Source organism: Trifolium pratense, linkage group LG2, assembly GCF_020283565.1.
Source record: "Trifolium pratense cultivar HEN17-A07 linkage group LG2, ARS_RC_1.1, whole genome shotgun sequence".
Lineage (NCBI taxonomy): Eukaryota > Viridiplantae > Streptophyta > Magnoliopsida > Fabales > Fabaceae > Trifolium > Trifolium pratense.
Genome location: NC_060060.1, coordinates 48,833,571 through 48,852,316, shown reverse-complemented (window position 1 = coordinate 48,852,316; position 18,746 = coordinate 48,833,571). Strand labels below are relative to the sequence as shown.

The 18,746-nt window shown below is 35.1% G+C and overlaps 2 protein-coding genes and 1 long non-coding RNA gene across 7 annotated transcripts; 2 read left to right on the top strand and 1 right to left on the bottom strand.

The window, feature by feature from the left end:
* Window positions 1-2,773: 2,773 nt before the first annotated feature.
* On the top strand, window positions 2,774-5,633 carry LOC123907053 (putative pentatricopeptide repeat-containing protein At1g12700, mitochondrial). 5 transcript variants are annotated; one of them, XM_045957136.1, is made up of 3 exons: window positions 2,778-2,866; window positions 2,977-4,505; window positions 4,856-5,633. In XM_045957136.1, the coding sequence occupies exon 2, from the start codon at window positions 3,105-3,107 to the stop codon at window positions 4,491-4,493; it is 1,389 nt and encodes a 462-aa protein (XP_045813092.1). In that variant the 5' UTR covers window positions 2,778-2,866; window positions 2,977-3,104; the 3' UTR covers window positions 4,494-4,505; window positions 4,856-5,633. The 5 variants fall into 5 exon arrangements, with proteins under 5 accessions (XP_045813088.1, XP_045813092.1, XP_045813091.1 ...); XM_045957135.1 differs by having other exon boundaries at window positions 4,818-5,633; XM_045957132.1 differs by having other exon boundaries at window positions 2,774-4,505; window positions 4,818-5,633.
* A 138-nt stretch (window positions 5,634-5,771) lies between these two features.
* LOC123907061 lies at window positions 5,772-8,126 on the top strand. The gene is made up of 2 exons (XR_006809149.1): window positions 5,772-7,685; window positions 7,755-8,126. It is a non-coding gene; the product is annotated as an uncharacterized LOC123907061 (long non-coding RNA).
* Window positions 8,127-9,576: 1,450 nt separating this feature from the next.
* Window positions 9,577-10,209, bottom strand: LOC123904844 (pentatricopeptide repeat-containing protein At1g12300, mitochondrial-like). Its single transcript, XM_045954452.1, has one exon. The coding sequence runs from the start codon at window positions 10,207-10,209 to the stop codon at window positions 9,577-9,579; it is 633 nt and encodes a 210-aa protein (XP_045810408.1).
* Window positions 10,210-18,746: the final 8,537 nt, after the last annotated feature.

Genomic DNA, 18,746 nt, shown 5'->3' with positions numbered 1-18,746 from the left:
ATTTTCAAGTTATTAATTACTTTTTTACAAGATTATAAATTAAATGATGTTAAATAATTAAGACATTAACTCTTTTTTCTTTCTTGAAGAATAAAATTGTAAATACAATATTATTGTCAACAAATTAAATACTACAATCAAATTTTTTAATCTCTGTAATTTTTTTTTTTTGATATACATCTCCGTAATTTTTTTAAATGGATCTTATATTTAAAACGGATGTACATAAATTTAATCCTATATGAGAACTAATTATGACCAAAACTTTTTCTTTTTGACTGAAGTTTTTTCCAAAAGGATATACAAGTTGTGGTGAGTGGTGTGACATTGGCACGATGTGCAATTTGAAGAGCTTCTATAGTCAACATTTTTTATACCATTCACACACATATAGATATAGCCACTTACTATAATTCATAAAAGACATCACGAAATTATACTTCACATCAACTTTATAAAGCCACTAGGATTATAGAAATAAAAAAAAAATTGGGGGACAATAATTTGAAAAAATAATATAAGAGAAACTTAAAATGAAATTGGTATATATATTTAGAAAGACAAAATATACATAACTCTTTTACTCTATATTTTAAGTTTAGTGTGCAGTGTAAGAGATTGATAAAAGTGAGTCATTGGTTATTAATTATTATTATTATTTTGGTCAAATAATTTAATATCCATAAGAATATAAATGGAGAATTTAGAGTTCGAACCCCAAAACTCAGAACCCAGAACTACAATGTTTAAGTAACTATAAACTAATATTATTGAACTATATCTACGGAACACACAGTCAATAGTTTTTTTTTCCTTTCGCTAATAAAGCAAGTCGATGGTTAAGGAAAGTGAAGCAAAAATAATTAGCCCAAAACAAGGGCTAGAAAAAGTTGGCGCGTATAAAAAAAATGATCAAAGAATTATTCTTATACAGTTATGTGACCAAATATAATTTATTGGTCATACTCATAAAACTTAAATTTTTTATTTTATTTTTTAATTATTTTATAAATAATCAAAAATTATGTGAGTCTACGGTCGTGAGTCGTGACCATAAAAGTCTTGCCGAGGACCAAAGGCCAAACCAAAATTCTCACAATGCATGTGTTGCGTATGGATAACGCAGCAGCATGGTCCATGCATATTCCACTCAAATTCTAAAGCTTTTATAGCAAAAAACAAAAGGAAAATATTGTTTTTATACCTATATATTCATGAAACGTGCGATGTAGAAATCTTTTCTTTTGGAGGAAGGAGAACTGCTTTCTCTATGTCCTCATCCTTGACGATTGACCTTATGATGGCTTTGGAAAATAAATAGTGTTCTCTCGAGAGCAGATTCTCTCCAGTTTATTTAATCTCCACCACACCACATGTTTTGTACTATTACAAGATAATTATTTACTTAAAAAATTAATCAATGGCCAGGATACAAAATTTACTCTCTCCAGTAAAAATTAAATTGGAGAGGATCAGCTCTCGTATTCTCTCTATCTCATAATAATCCCTTCGACCTTTTACGTAGGATTTTTTGACGAAAAATACGGATATTAAAAAAAAGTTGATTGAGCAATAAATTTATCTAGAATATGTATTATTTTTATAAACTTAAATATTTTAGATAAATTAAGATATTTTTCCAAATAGTCAGTGCTCCTCTAAAGAATGTTTTAATAGAGTCGTGTTAACTAGTGCTCTTAAGGTATTAGTTAAGGAACAAATTAAGAAAACAAATATAACAATTCTATTAAAAAAATATGTATTTTTTAAGAGAAAATTAATAAACCAAAAACCATCGCCGGAGGTTATGAAAGCGCGTGGAGGCTTGGACCTTCGGAGCCGACAAGGAATTTTGTGCCACCTAACAATATTTTGTCCACTTTAAAAGATAGAATATTAAAGAAACTAAGATTGAAATTAAACAAGTGTACAATGCGAGACAAAAATATAAAAAATTTCATTAGAGGATATAAAAAATTTCATTAGAGGTATAAGGCTTCAAATGCAACAACTATTGAAAAGTTTGAATCTGCTGGTGAGTCTACAATTGTTCAAGATATTTTTGGGTACGTCCGAAAAGTGTGACATTGACTATTTCAAATAGTGATAATCACTATCTCAAACAGCGACATTTTATGGACAGTTTATGTTATGCATCTTGGCCACTCAATATTTTTGGATGTGTATGGATGTTCTTTGCTTAATTAGGTCGAATTTTTTATTGATTTTTAAAATGGATTCAAACCGAATTAAACAACATTAATATTAATATATATTAATACTTATTTATCTTTTTATTAATATGATATGATATACTCCTGCATTAACCTATTATTTGTTGGTTATTAATTTTTTTTTTTGGCCAAATTCATTCATAAGTACTTTAAGTTTCGCATTGGTAAAATTTACATCTTTTTTTATGTTTTTAGGTAATAAATATGTTTTAAAGTTTTTTACTTAACAATTCGGTCGTTTTAAGTTTCTAACTTGTGTTCACTATTAGCCTTCTTCCAATTATTCTCAATTTTCAGGTGAACCTCATTTGTCTATGCATCATGGGTCACATGAGATTGAGTTTAAATTCATCATGGTCAACGTCAAAATTAACGATCATAACAATATTTTTATAAATATAAGATTAATCGGAAGAATAACAAAGTGAGGCCGGTAACTCAATTTGTTAACCGTTTTTCCATTGTAAATGTCACCATCTTTAAACTCCTAAAGTTTTTTTATAAAAAAAAAAAAATAAAAAAAATAAGGTACTAGTCACGGATTCAATCCTTATGCATTTGAAATTCAATTTCATTTTAGAACAGTGATTCACTACAATCAGAACAACAATGTCTTGTTCAATGTTTATGAGGTATGTTCCTGTTTCTCTTTTCATTCCTAAGTTCAGTCCTTTCCAATTTCCAAACCCTACTTTTCTTCATTCTTTTTTCTACTCATCCTCAACTCAATTTGATGATATAGATGCCATTTCATTGTTCAATCACTTACTCCATAAGAATCCAACCCCACCCACCATTGAATTTGGAAGGATTTTAGGTTCCATTGTCAAGGCTAAGCATTTCCACACTGCTATTTCACTTACTCAACAAATGGAATTTAGGAATATTAAACCTGACTTTGTAACTTCCAACCTCTTGATCAATTGTTTCTGTCAATTGGGTCATATCAATTTTGCTTTTTCTGTATTGACCCGGATTCTCAAGAGGGGTTTTAACCTGAATGCCATAACTTTGACTACACTCATCAAGGGTCTTTGTCTCAAAGGTCAGATCCATAAAGCATTGAACTTTCATGACAACGTGGTAGCACAGGGATTTCAGTTGAATCAAGTTAGTTACTGGACCTTAATCAATGGGTTATGTAAAGTAGGAGAAACAAGTGCAGCCTTGCAGTTGCTGAGACGAGTTGATGGAAAACTGGTTCGACCTGATGTGGTAATGTACACTGCAATTATTGACAGTATGTGCAAAGATAAACTTGTTGATGATGCTTTTGATTTATATTCTGAAATGGTCGCTAAGAGAATTTATCCCGATGTTTTTACTTACAATGCTTTGATTAATGGCTTTTGCATTGTTGGTAAATTGAAAGAAGCAATTGATTTGTTTAATAAAATGATATTGGATAACATCAACCCTGATGTGTATACCTTCAATATATTTGTTGATGCATTTTGTAAGGAAGGAATAGTGAAAGAAGCTAATAATGTGTTTGCTATGATGATCAGAAAAGGTGTTAAACCTAATGTTGTTACATATAACTCTTTAATGGATGGATATTGCTTAGTTAAACAAGTGAACAAGGCCAAGGGTATATTCAATATCATGGCCCAAAGTGGAGTGACTCTTGAAGTTCGGAGCTATAGTATTATGATTAATGGATTTTGTAAGGTTAATATGGTGGATGAAGCCTTAATTCTCTTCAAAGAAATGTGTTGTAGAAACATTATTCCTAATGTAGTAACTTACAATTCCCTTATTGATGGTTTGGGCAAATCAGGGAGAATCTCACATGCTTTGAAGCTTGTCGATGAGATGCATGATAGAGGTTTACCACCTGATATAATTACTTACAATTCTATATTTGACGCTTTATGCAAAAACCATCATGTTGAAAAGGCAATTGCATTATTAACAAAAGTTAAGGACGAGGGCATTCAACCAAATATGAACACATATACTATTCTTATTCACGGATTGTGTAAAGTTGGAAGAGTAGAGGACGCGAGAAATGTTTTTGAAGATCTTTCAGTCAAAGGCTACAATCTACATGTTTATACATATACTGTTATGATCCAAGGATTTTGCAACAAGGGCTTGTTTGATGAAGCGTTGGCCTTGCTATCAAAAATGAAAGACAATAGTTGCATTCCAGACGCTGTAACTTATGAAATAATTATCCATTCTCTGTTTCGTAAAGGTGAAAATGATAAAGCAGAGAAATTTCTACGTGAAATGATCGCAAGAGGTCTACTGTAAGATTGAAACTAGGTAAGGCGGTTCTTTTGTTACACATTGTTATTTTCATTCTATATTTCAAGTTTATGTAGTTTACTTGCTAATTGAGAAACACACTTTTGTTACACATTGTAGATTGGAATACTTATACTGCTGCATAATAATTTTAATTTTACAAAGCTTAACTGTTTTAGACCGGAGTTGTACACACAACAAGCACAAGCATGACACTTATATTTCTGTGTAATGAGTAACTAAGTCCCCATTTGAGATGCATAGTCAGTATATTTACATATGTCTTAAAGATAAGTATTGAGAGTTTGACAGGTCATGAATTTTTTACAGGGAACACAGCTTATTGATTAGCTCTTGAATACTTGTAGGAAGCATGAGTCTAGGAACACAGCTTATTGATTAGATCTGGCTACAACAACTTTGATAGCTTTTATATCAGGAATTAGTAATGTTGTAAAAGAGAAACTTTTGGCTACTCTGGAAAGTGAATTGGGACTGGGGGTTTAAGTGAAACTTCGACTTTGTGTTTTCGACCTTTTGCATGGTAACTGACTAACTGTATTGATCACTTGTCCTTTATATGAATTAGTTTACTGACCCAAAGTTATATGGTGTTTTGGTTAACTGTGTGAATTAAAATCTTTGCATTGTATGTAGTTGTAATATCCCAAAAATTTAGTAAATGAGAAATACTCATGTATTAGTATAACCTTATATTAGGATAGGAATTTAACCAAGGATAGATTAGTAAACCCATAAAATTAGTAAGGGCAAATTAAAAAATTCTAGAAGTGTTAACTTATTACCAATTAAGTAACCTAAATTGAGTTGTAATGCACTAGTGGCATAGAGGAATTAGCTAGAAGCTTAAGAGTGAGATGTATTTAGTGAGATAAGTGTATATAAAAAATTATTGTATGAGTTTTGGAGAAGAATATATATAAATAAATAAATAAACTATAAAAGCTAAGGATAAAACAAAGCTTTCTCTCTAGAAACATACACACGTAAGTCTTCTTCTCTCCCTTTGCTATGGCATCGCCGAACAAAGAACAACACACAATCTTAGGGCCAAAATTTTTCCTCTTCCATTTCTAGCATCTCGACCCTATTTCATGCCAAGTTCTTACTTATATTCACTTTATTGGACGAGAAGGAGACTGAAATTTTACCAGAATAAAGCGAGGAGCAAGGTTTAAGGTAGTTTGTGGAAAATTGAAGAAGTTCAAAATTCTCTCTTTTTCCATCAATTTCTTGTTTTGCGATCAAATTAACAAGGTGAGTTCTTTAAACTAGGTTATGAATCTTTTAGTAGAAGTAGAATTAGATTTAAGAGTAATATTTTAATTATGTATGAGAAATAGAAATTTTCACTGTGATTCTCATTTCTCATAAGTAGTAGAAAATTCTTAGATTTGAAAAGTAAGGATCAATGTTTACAAGAATTGCTCAAGTCTTTTCAGTAGTAGAATGATAGGATTATTTGGTCTTCCACCGCGTTGTAATAAAATATGAAGAACAGGGGATTATGTGTGAAGTGGTAATGTAGATTCTAGGTTGATGAGATAGTTTTTATGTATACTTTGTTGATAGTTAACCAACACTTAGATGTGGCTCTGATTCCCTAATCGTTTAGGGATACGTAGGACCAGGGATCCTCCCTGTCGAGCTATAATTTTAGTAACTCTACATTTTAAATAAGTGTATTTGTTATAGTGTATAGGTTATATAGCTAGTGTATTAGGCTTGCACGGGCTGAATATATGATGAGTTAGTGTTAGCCTGTGCGCCGGTCATGATCTGAGATTGGGTCGTGACAGTAGTTTTTATAAACTAATTATTCTGGTTTTTATCGGTGCAATTGAATTTACAGCTAGATAATGTCTGAACTTAAAATCGAATCTATTTGGACTGGAATTCGGTATATGTTACAAAACGTTCGTAATGTTTGTTGAATTTGAGTCTCTAACCTTCTTTTTTCTTTGTAATACCTGTACTTCTGCATAATAATAATAATTATAATCTTACAAAACTTAACTGTTTTAGAATGATAAACTTAAGATTTAATTGCCAAGACTTGAATTGTACACAACAGGTACAAGCTTGGCGCTTAAGTGATGCAAGCTGATAATTACTTAAATTGTTCTTGTGGCTACATTAAATTATTGTGTAATGTGTATTTTAGAACCTTAAAGAGAAGTATTGAAAACTTTCAAAGTGTTTGGTTACTAGGAACAAGGCTTAGAGTTTAGAACTTGAATGATTTGTAGAAAGCAAGCATGATTCTGTTTTCAATATAATTACTGATTTTTCAGTTTTGGATGAGTATTTATCCTTAATTTTGGTATATATTATTTATGGAAGGCCAAATGCATTCAGAGGTCCTTTAAGTTTTACGTTTGTAACAGATATGTCCTTTAAATTTTGTAGGTAACAAATAGGTCCTTTAAGTTTCTAATTTATTGCACCGTTACCGTTCAATTTATTCTCCGTTACAAAACACTGAAGTAACTTAGCGAGATGGTAGTGAACACTACGTTTTGGCTTCCAAATAACAAGAAGCAGTGTTTTAGTGCCATCTTACTAAGTTAACGGTTATGTCAGCGCTTTTGTAACGGGGGCTGGAAGTGTAACGATGCAATAAATTATAAACTTAAAAGGACCTATTTGTTACCTAAAAAACTTAAAGGACCTATTTGTTACTTAATAAACTTAAATGACCACCCACTTGGGGTGGTCTAGTGGTGTTGGCTTTGGACCTATTCTCCTGATGTTTTCACTTATAGTACTTTAATTAGTGGTTTTTGCATTGTCGGTAAATTGAAAGAAGCAATTGATTTGTTTAACAAAATGGTTCTGGAAAACATCAACCCGAATATGTATACCTTTAATATACTGGTTGATGCTTTTCTAAACGCTGCAAACTTATGAAATAATTATCTGTTCTCTGTTTAATAAAGATGAAAATGATAAGGCAGAGAAACTTCTACGTGAAATTGTCGCGAAAGGTCTACTGTAAGATTGAAACTAGGTAAAATGGTTCTTTTGTTACACATTGTTATTTTGATTTTATATTTCAATTTTTTGGTTATGACCTTTGGTAGGATCTTACAGCACTGTCCCTTTGCTAAGATTCATTTTATAATTGTACCTGGAGTCAGGACCGTTCTCAAATGTAACTTACCAGATTCTGGGAAGGTAAAATTACTTTTTACTTGCCTATAAACTATGTATGGTATCATATTGAATTCATATCACTCTACGAAGGTACAATCTATCATCAGCGCCGCCAACCCGTTCACCACTCCTTTCAACACCAAGTTCGCTACGCGCTTATTGATCTTGACCGTACACCTCACGCGCCACCCAATCATCTTTCTCCTGATGAAGCTCGTCAAATTACTGATACCAATGGACCCATGTAATTTAAATTCTTTATTCTTTACATCAGGAATTAATAATGGCATTATATCAGGAATTAAAGTACTATAAGGAACTTTGGTAGGTTTTATATCAGGAATTAATAATGGCATTACGGAGAAACTTTTCGCTACTATAGAAAGTGAATTGGGACAGTGCTGGTTTAAGTGAAACTTTGACTTTGTGATTTCTCAAGTAAGTTATCAATATTTTTTGCCACCTGCTTTGTGTTTTCGACCTTTTGCATGGTAACTGTATTGATCACATGTCCTTTATAGCAATTAGTTTACTGACCCAAAGTTATATGGTATTTTGGTTAACTGTGCGAATTAAAATCTTTGCATTGTATGTAGTTTTTATAAACTAATTATTCTGGTGTTTATCGGCATCAATTTAATTTACATCTAGATAATGTCTGAACTTAAAATCCAATCTATGTGGACTGGAATTTGGCATCTGTTACAAAGTGTTCTTAATGCTTGTTGAATCTGAATCTCAATATTTGTTGGATCCACGAGTCGCTAAATTTCTTTTTTCTTTGTAATACTTGTACTTCTGCGTAATAATAATTTTAATCTTACAAAACTTAACTATTTTTGAATGATAAACTTAAGATTTAATATCCAACGACTTGAATTGTACACAACAGGTACAAGCTTGGATCTACATAATTACTGATTTTGCAGTTTTGGATGAGTATTTATCTTTATTTTTGGTGAATATTATTTATGGAACATGTATTTATGGTACAAGATTAGATGTATGCTATTCTAGAACATGTATTCTAGGGCCCTTCTCCTTCATATACAGCCGTGTCATTCTGAGATGAATGCTGATTTTGCACCCTCATGCATAAAATTCATGTCATGGTAATCAACAAGAAGATCATGATAATCTTGTTTCTTCATTTAATCACTTACAAGTATTTCACTTGAGAAACTGACAGCATACATTATGAATGGCACTAAAAAGCTAAGAAAATATGTTTCTGCCACTCAAATTTTAGGACACATTGCAGTTACTTCGGTGTTTCTTCTCATTGGAAGTTCCTGCATAGTTGTAATAATCACAAGAACCAAAAATCCAACGGTACTACTCAGAATTGAGTATCAAAAGTAGTATACGATGATCGATATATAATGTAGATGTTTAAGTCCAATCTTTTAACAAGTGCAGCTAACTAAGAAAGATCTCTTTTCTATGCTGTTTAACTGCGACTCTTCAGCTGAATACAAAAATTCTGATGGCCTAAGTACCACATTGAGCATTTTGAAATACTCAATGTGGGACTCCTAACAAAATGCATATTAAAGCAGATAATTCTATTTGCCATCTTTTTGTATGAACATAAACATAAACATATTAGAGATGGATTAAACTAAAGCAGAGAACCTATAATATCAGAGAAACTAAAACAGCATATGAGAACCCTTAATTTGACAGCAGACCAAAATATGCTTCAATAACCGCGTAATAAAGTTTTGATAAAACTTTTCATCAAAAGGTTTATACATGTTAGACCATATAGCAGTGATATGACAATTGATATAGACAACAGTGTGCCATTTGGAATGCAACTATTATCTTTCATTTTTGATAGCAAGGCCAACGCTTCATCAAATAACCTTGTTGCAAAACCCTTGGATCATAACAGTATATGTATAAACATCTAGTCTAGAATGTAGCCTGTGACCAAAAGATCTTCAAAAACATTTCTCGCATCCTCTACTCTTCCTAAGTTACACAATCCGTGAATAAGAATAGTATACGTCTTCATATTTGGTTGAATACCCTCGTCCTTAACTTTTGTTAATAATGCCATTGCCTTTTCAACATGATGGCTTTTGCATAAAGCATCAAATATTGAATTGTAAGTAAATATATCAGGTGGTAGACCTCTATCGTGCATCTCATCGACAAGCTTCAAAGCATGTGAGATTCTCCCTAATTTGCCCAAACCATCAATAAGGGAACTGTATGTTACCACATTAGGAATTATGTTTCTACAACACATTTCTTCGATGAGATTTAAGGCTTCATCCACCATTTTAACCTTACAACATCCATTAATCATAATACTATAGCTCTGAACATTTGGAGTCACTCCACATTGTGCCATGGTGTTGAATGTACGGTTGGCCTTGTTCATTTCTTTAACTAAGCAATATCCATCCATTAACGAGCTATAAGTAATAACATCAGGTTTAACACCTTTTCTGATTATCATAGCAAACACATTGTTAACTTCTTTCACTTTTCCTTCCTTACAAAAAGCATCTACCAATATATTAAACGTATACATTTTCGGGTTGATGTTTTCCAAAACCATTTCATTAAACAAATTGATTGCTTCTGAAATTCTGGTATCACTAGAATGATGTTGCCTAAGATGTCCCAACAACTACTTTATGATTAATGTTGTTTCTTTTGTTGGCACATCTTATATAACATATAAAAACTGACAGAAAGTAAATAAATGACACAAGTAATTGTTAACCCAGTTCAGCCAACTGCCTACTCTGGGGGATACCAATCCAGGAAGGAAATCCACTAATAGCTCTAGTTACTAAGACCTCCAGCAAACCCTAGGATTTACGCCTTACACTAAGACCTCCAGCAAACCCCTGGTTTACGTCTTATAACCTCGACACTACTCATGCAACTTCTGCCTAGGAACTCCTAGACATGAGATCCCATCTCACTTCCACTCACACAACACAACCTGTGTTGATTATACAATGTTAAGAATGATGTGGCGACAACTTGCCAAGACAACACTTCACTTTTGCTTAAAAGCTTCAAGTGAATCACACACGGTAAACTCCGTACTTCAAAGCTTAGGAGTAACCTTAAAATAACAAACTTACTTCTTAACTCGTGTTATAGAATCCACAAGCAAGAATTACAATCAAACAATAAAAGACTCAACAAAGACTCAATATGTGAACTAATATTTTTCAATGAGATACTTAGTCTTGAGCTTGGTCTTCGTATATATATTGCTCTAGCACGCTCCTCTTTCTTCATTACTGATAGGACGCTCCTTGTAGCTCATAAAAGGATGATTTGATACTTTTTCAATCTTCATTAAGGATATATCAAGACTTTCCAAAAGTGTTTAAAGGACTTTATGTGATAGGATAAGTCATCCAGCTATTCCATTAAGTTTGTCTTATCCTTAAAGCTCCTGATCAGATCAAATCTCCATTGAGCGTGCTCTTTAAGTGGATTTCCATAAATAGCAGATGCTCTCATAAATGCGCGAGATTTCCTTGAATAAAAAAAAAGAATGTTGTAACATGTTTTCCAACATCTTGTTAGTATATTTGTTTTAGCAAAATTAAGCCAATTCAAATATCCAACAATCTCCCCCTTTGGCAATTTTTGGCTAAAACAATTTCAGGCCATTACCCTAGAGAGATAACAAAGCGCAATCCTTCAAATTACCATGGTCACACAAAAGAAGGAATGTTAGAGCATCATTTAATCAAAATTTCACATAGGTGAAAAATATATGCATCAGAGGCAGTAGCAGCGGAGTTATCATCAATTTGCCTCGAGCAAAATAAAACGTGGTATCAGAGCAAAACATATATCATATGTCATATGTCATCAAAGGTGTTGTGACATATGGGAGCACATCGTCTAGCACCTGTTCGTCCAATCAGGGCAGCATCCATTCAGTAGCAAACTCCCCCTGACTTCATCAGCTTGTGCACCATCTCAGGGTAAAAAAAAATTACTCCCCCTGAATACTTGCTTACTGCTACTTAAAACATGTCATAACAAAAGACACAACAACATGTAGCAGAAACAAAACAAACCAAAGTACTACTCCCCCTTTTTAGCCACAAAATGTGCCAAAACAGGAAAGTTAAGTATCCAAAGTGCAGAATTAAAAGTACAGACCATGCACTCAGAAGGTGCTAAAAACCAGGGCACAAACAACCCACAAAACAAATAACAAAGTTCAGTAAAATATTAAAACAGATTACAAAATCATTCATCATCACTACTGTCAGAGGCTTCATCCTCATCTGTAGCAGTAGCATAACCTTCATCCTCATCTGCATTGTTTTGATCACCTGTAGCAGCCACATTTGCACTAGCTTTCACAGGTACCTCATCAGCTTCCAATCCTTCAATCATTTTCAAGAACATATTCTTCCTTTCCTCAAGCTCAGCCTGCTGTTTATCAATGTCCTGACATTGAACCTTTAAGCTAGCAATAATTTCCCTTTTGGTCATAACACCAGCTCCAGCAGCAGATGTCCCAACATGATCAGTAACATTGTGATTACCAAAGAGCTTATGATGAAAAGTAAAACCAGATTCCCTTTTCTTGGGAGTGTCAGTCACAGCCTTAATGTCTGGATACTGGGCCAAGATAATTCCACATAGCAAAGATGGAAATGCTATTGGCATCTTCACAGCTGTTGATCTAATATGCTTAATGGTTTGATCAAAAATAAAGGTCCCATAGTCATAGTCAACCTTGGTCCCTACTGCATATATAAATCTACCCAGGTTTGTAGCAACATTGGTTGCATGCTTGGTTGGCACCCAATTTGTTGACCCTATCCTATTGAGGATGGCATATTTGACATTCAATTTACTCGTGGGTATCAGCTTCTTCGTGGGCCAGACCTTAACCTTACCACCAGTTATCTCAGCACTCACAACATCATTAGCAACCTCTAATTCAGCCTTAGGTTCTATAGGTCTTCCTAAGTAGTTATTAATCACAATAGGAGAAAAATTGATACATTTACCTCTGACAAAAACTTTGTGGTAGTCCTTGCTCAGTGGGTTATCACATTCTTCAGGGATGTTCACCAGAAATTCTTTCACAAGCAGCTCATAACAGGGACTGAAGTCACAGACTGTCTTCATCAGACCAGCTTCCTTGATGTAGTCAAAGATGTCTTGACATTTGAGAGCATCTTTGGTCAGTTCCCTTTCAACAGCCAATCTCCTTTGGTAAATGTAGTCCCATCTCAGTGCAAAGGCAGCACGATGGAAGGAAATGTTATCACAGGGGGCTTCTTCAATACCTTGAGGAGCCTTCTTCACAGTAGCTTTCTTAGGGTTGGCAGATGAGATGTTAGCAACATCTTCAGCAGCATCATAATCTGAGTCACTGGATGACTCCTTCTTCCTCTTCAGTGTTTCCTTCTTCTTGCTGGGAGGGGAGAAAACCTTACTCCAACCTTTGACTGGTCCAACACCTTTTGTTTTCACTCTTGGTGCAGGAGTCTTGCTTGCAGTGGCCACAGCCTTCCCTGTACAGCTTCTCAGCCTTTTTGTTATACCACCAGTTGGTTTTACAACAGTCTTGGTGGTGACATAATCATCAACATCTACTACATCTTTTTCTTTCTCAGCTTCTGCAGGCTTGTCAGCTTCAACCTCTTGCTCATCTGAAGGGATGGACTGGTTACTTTCTTCAGATTGAGTGTCCCCTTCATTATCAGAAGTACCCTCATCAGCAGTTCCAGTTTCTTCATCTGTGGACTCAGATGTTGTGGCAGTTGTCTCAACATCCTTTTCAGCAACAGTTTCCTTCACAGGTTCTTCCTCAGCAGTTGCAGTTTCAACTTCTTCATTCTCATTCAAGGATGTTTCAACATCCTTCATAACAACTTCTTCAGTAACAACAGGGGTTGATTTTTCAGCCACCATCTCAGCCATTGTTGGTGATTTTTCAGAAATATTAGGATCAACCTCTGTAGGAGTGTCTTCCATCTCAGTATCAACAGCCAAATTATTCAGATCTCTCTTCTCAGCATCAGATCCCAAATTATCTTGATTAGGGTTTCCAGCAATTGAAATAAGTGTTTCAACAACTTCAGAGACAGATTTAGGGTTCTGAGATTCTACCACGGTTGCTTTCTCGGATGTGTTAACATTCGATTCAAAAACCAAATCGGACATAGACAGAGCAAACTTAGATTTATAATCCCTTCTATTCCTTTTAGAAGTTCCTTTACTAGATTTAACAGTCGAAGGAGAGATATCATCACTTACTTTTGAAGTTTCTTTCTTTTCAGCAGTTTTTCCTTTCCCTTTCTTCTCAGCGACATTTGTTTGGGCTTTAGATTTGGAAGCACGAACAGTTGTAACAGGTACAGCATCCTTGATGATTAGTGCCTTTGATCGAGTAGAACGACCGGACTTTGTAGTTTGGGAAGATTCAGACATGGTTGAATGAAGATTTTTGAGGTTTAGGAAGTTGAATAGATGAAAGTTGAAGTTGGAAGTGGAAGAATAGGGTTCACGATAAAAAATTAGGATTTGAGTGAAAGTATATTGATTGCGTGTACAGACACATTTAAGGGAAGTTTGTAATGATTTCCCTAAATTAGCGTGCATTGAATGATGGGAGAGAAAACTGTTTCCTTTTGCACGCCTCAACTGCTGTAACTGCTATGCTTCTTCATGCAGGCAAATTCCCAATTTGCCCCTTAAAAATTCAAACTGATTAGCATCAAGCGCCTTTGTAAAAATGTCAGCTAGCTGTTCACTTGTACCAATGTGCTTGAGTTCCACACAATTTTCTTCAACAAGGTCTCTAATGAAATGATGCCTGATGTCTATGTGTTTGGTTCTTGAGTGTTGAACTGGATTTTTTGAAATATTGATTGCACTCAAGTTGTCGCAATATAATGTCATGACATCTTGGTCGACATTATATTCTTTCAGCATCTGTTTCATCCACATTAGCTGGGAACAACTGCTACCTGCAGCAATGTATTCAGCCTCTGCAGTAGATAGAGACACACAATTCTGCTTCTTGCTGAACCATGAGATTAAGTTGTCACCCAAAAAGAAGCATCCTCCTGAAGTGCTCTTTCTATCATCAGCACTTCCAGCCCAATCTGCATCACAATACCCTATCAAAGTTGAGTTTTTGGTCTGGGAATACAGAATCCCATAATTACTGGTGCCCTTTATATACTTCAGAATCCTTTTGACTTGCACAAGATGGCTCATCTTTGGCTTGGCTTGATATCTTGCACAAACACCAACAGCAAAGGTGATGTCTGGTCTACTAGCTGTAAGATACAAGAGACTGCCAATCATGCTCCTGTATAGGCTTTGGTCAACATCAATGCCATTCTCATCTTTGGTTAGCTTCAGATGTGTAGCAGCTGGAGTTCTCTTGTGTGCTGCAGTGTCCATTCCAAACTTCTTGATCATATTCTTCGCATACTTGCTTTGAGAAACAAATATGGTGTCTTCCATTTGTTTGACTTGCAGACCAAGGAAATATGTCAGCTCACCTACCAAACTCATTTCAAACTCTGATTGCATTTGTTGTACAAAATGTTGCACCATCTTGTCAGACATTCCACCAAATACTATGTCATCAACATAAATCTGGGCAATCATCAGCTTCTCTTCTTGTTCTTTGACAAACAAGGTTTTGTCATGGCCTCCTTTTCTGTATCCTTGACTAACAAGAAAATTTGTCAGCCTTTCATACCAAGCCCTTGGAGCTTGTTTCAATCCATAAAGCGCTTTCTTCAGCTTGTACACATGATCAGGATTAGCAGGATCTACAAAACCTTTTGGCTGCTCCACATAAACTTCTTCATGTAAGTACCCATTAAGAAAGGCACTTTTGACATCCATTTGGTACAGCTTAAATTTGAAAATGCATGCTATACCAAGGAGTAGCCTAATAGATTCTAGTCTTGCTACAGGCGCAAATGTTTCATCAAAATCAAGTCCTTCAACCTGAGTGTACCCTTGAGCCACTAATCTTGCCTTGTTTCTTGTTACAACACCATTTTCATCTGACTTGTTCTTGAACACCCATTTTGTGCCTATAACATTAACACCATTGGGTCTAGGAACAAGATCCCACACATCACTTCTTCTAAACTGATTTAATTCATCTTGCATGGCTTCTATCCAGAACTCATCAGTGAGAGCCTCTTTTACATTTTTAGGCTCAACCTTTGAGACAAAACATGAATTAGTAACCACTTCATTTGTCCTTCTTGTAGCAATTCCCTGGTTAGGATTTCCTATGATGAGATCCTTGGGATGGTTCTTCTGTATTCTTATTGAAGGAACTTTACTCTCAGGGCGAGGTGTAGGAATGGTTGATTCATCATCTGAATCTGATTCCTTCTCTGCTACAGCTTCTTCAGATGTTGGCAAAGTTGTTGCAACATCATCTTCAGTATCAGATGTTTTAGCAGATGTCAAATCATCTATCACAACATTGATAGATTCTACTATTACCTTAGTTCTCTGGTTGTAAACTCTGTAGGCCCTGCTGTTTGTTGAGTATCCAAGAAACAATCCTTCTTCACTTTTAGGATCCATTTTTCTTCTGTGCTCTCTATCAGATAGGATATAGCACTTACTTCCAAACACATGAAAGTGTTTGACAGTTGGTTTTCTGCCTTTCCACAGCTCATATAGTGTAGTAGAAGTTCCAGTTCTGAGTGTGACACGATTGTGAATATAACAAGCAGTATGCATAGCCTCAGCCCAGAATTGATATGGAAGATGTTTTGCATGCAACATCACTCTGGCTGACTCTTGTATTGTCCTGTTCTTCCTCTCAACAACACCATTTTGTTGAGGTGTGATTGGAGCTGAAAATTCATGCTTGATTCCTTCAGAGATGCAGAATTCAAGAAAGCTTGCATTCTCAAACTCTTTACCATGATCACTTCGTATCCTAACAATAGCAGAGTTCTTTTCTCTTTGGAGTTGAAGACAAAGTTCTTTGAATGCATCAAAACTTTCAGATTTGTCTTTTAGAAATTCAATCCATGTGAACCTTGAAAAGTCATCTACCATGACAAACGCGTACCTTTTTCCTCCAAGGCTCTCCACTTGCATTGGCCCCATCAGGTCTATGTGCAATAATTCTAGTACCCTTGTTGTGGTAAGATGTTGCAACTTTGGGTGCGACATCTTTGTCTGCTTTCCTATTTGACATTCTCCACATATACTCCCTTCCTCTATTTTGAGCTTTGGAAGTCCTCTGATTGCCTCTTTAGCTATTGCCTTTTTCATGCCTTTGAGGTGTAGGTGGCCAAGTTTTTGATGCCACAATTTTACCTCATCTTCTTTGCTAATAAGACATGTGGATACATCTTCTTCTTTAGGAATCCAGAGATAACAGTTGTCTCTAGACCTTACTCCTTTCATCAACAGCTCTCCTTGCTCGTTTGTAACTAGGCATTCAGCTTTTGTGAAGTTAACTTTCATGCCTTGATCACAAAGTTGGCTTATGCTGATTAGATTAGCTTTAAGCCCTTTTACAAGCAGCACATTATCAAGCTTTGGTAAGCCATGGTTTGCAAGTTTACCAACTCCCTTGATCTCTCCTTTGGCTCCATCTCCAAAGGTCACAAAACTGGTAGCATATGACTTCAAGTCTTCAAGATAATGTTCAACACCTGTCATGTGTCTAGAACAGCCACTATCAAAGTACCAGGTTTCTCTTGAAGAAGCTCTCAAGGATGTATGAGCTATTAGACCTGTGATCTTCTTCTTTTCTCTCCATTCCTGTCTTGTCGTAACATTAGGAAAGACAGGAGTATAGAATTCTTGATGAACTCTCCTTGGATATCCGTGCAGCCTATAGCAGAAAGGCCTAATGTGTCCTTTCCTGCCACAATGATGACATGTCCAGTTATAGAACCTGGGCATAGAATGTCCCATCAGATGTTGCGACAATCCTCCTGACACAAACGTGCTGTTGATTGGAGTATGTATAGTAGCATTGTTGAACTTCATCTGCTGCTTTACTCTTTCATGTTCAAAACCAATGGGCTTAGGTTTCCCATAGTTTTGTCTCTGTAACATTTCCTCAAAGGCATCAGTACCTTTGGTCATCATTTTAGCCACTTTAGTGACTTGATCTAAATCAGCATTTAATTTGGTTACTTCTTCATTCTGTTCAGCAACTTTACACAGGAGGTTAGACTTCTCCATTTCCAGCTGTTGAATTTGACTACTCTGATCTTCAACCTTAGCATTGAGATTATCAATGTTTATGAGTAAGTCATTTTTCTCAGCTTGTAGTTTACCATTGATCTTCTTTTGTTTCTCTAATGCTTTGCAAACTTCTATACTTCTAGTATGAAGATCTTTATAAGTAGCAGCTAGTTCCTCATAAGTTACCTCCTCATCACATGATTCTGAGTCAGATACACAAACTCCTGTTAAAGCATTAACAAACTTGGCAGATTCTTCCTCCTCTGAATCCGTATCAGACCATGAAACCACAAGACTTTTCTTTTGCCTTTTTAGAAAGGTTGGACATTCAGGTCTGATATGTCCAAAACCTTCACATTCATGGCATTTCATTCCTCTTTCATCTTCATTTATCTTTTTCTGAAAGCTGGATTGTTTGTTGTTGTTGAATCGACCATTTGGCTTGTGCCTTTGATCCACTTTCTTCATCAACTTGTTGAACTGTCTTCCAAGCATAGCCATAGATTCAGCTAAGCTTTCTTCACCTTCAGATTCAATTTGTAAGTCATCAGCAGCACCTTTTGAAGCAAAGGCTAGATTCTTATCTTTCTTTTCATTTCTCCTGTTTAGGCCAATTTCATAGGTCTGAAGTGATCCTATGAGTTCATCTAAATTTAGACTTGAAAGATCATGAGCCTCCTCAATAGCTGTCACCTTCATATCAAATCTTTTAGGCAAAGATCTGAGTATTTTTCCAACTAGCTCCTCATCTGAGATAGGTTTTCCAAGTGCATCAAACGAATTTGCAAAATCAAGCACATTCATCTGAAAGTCATGAATGGTTTCTTCCTCCTTCATTCTGAGATTCTCAAAATTGGTTTTGAGCATCTGAAG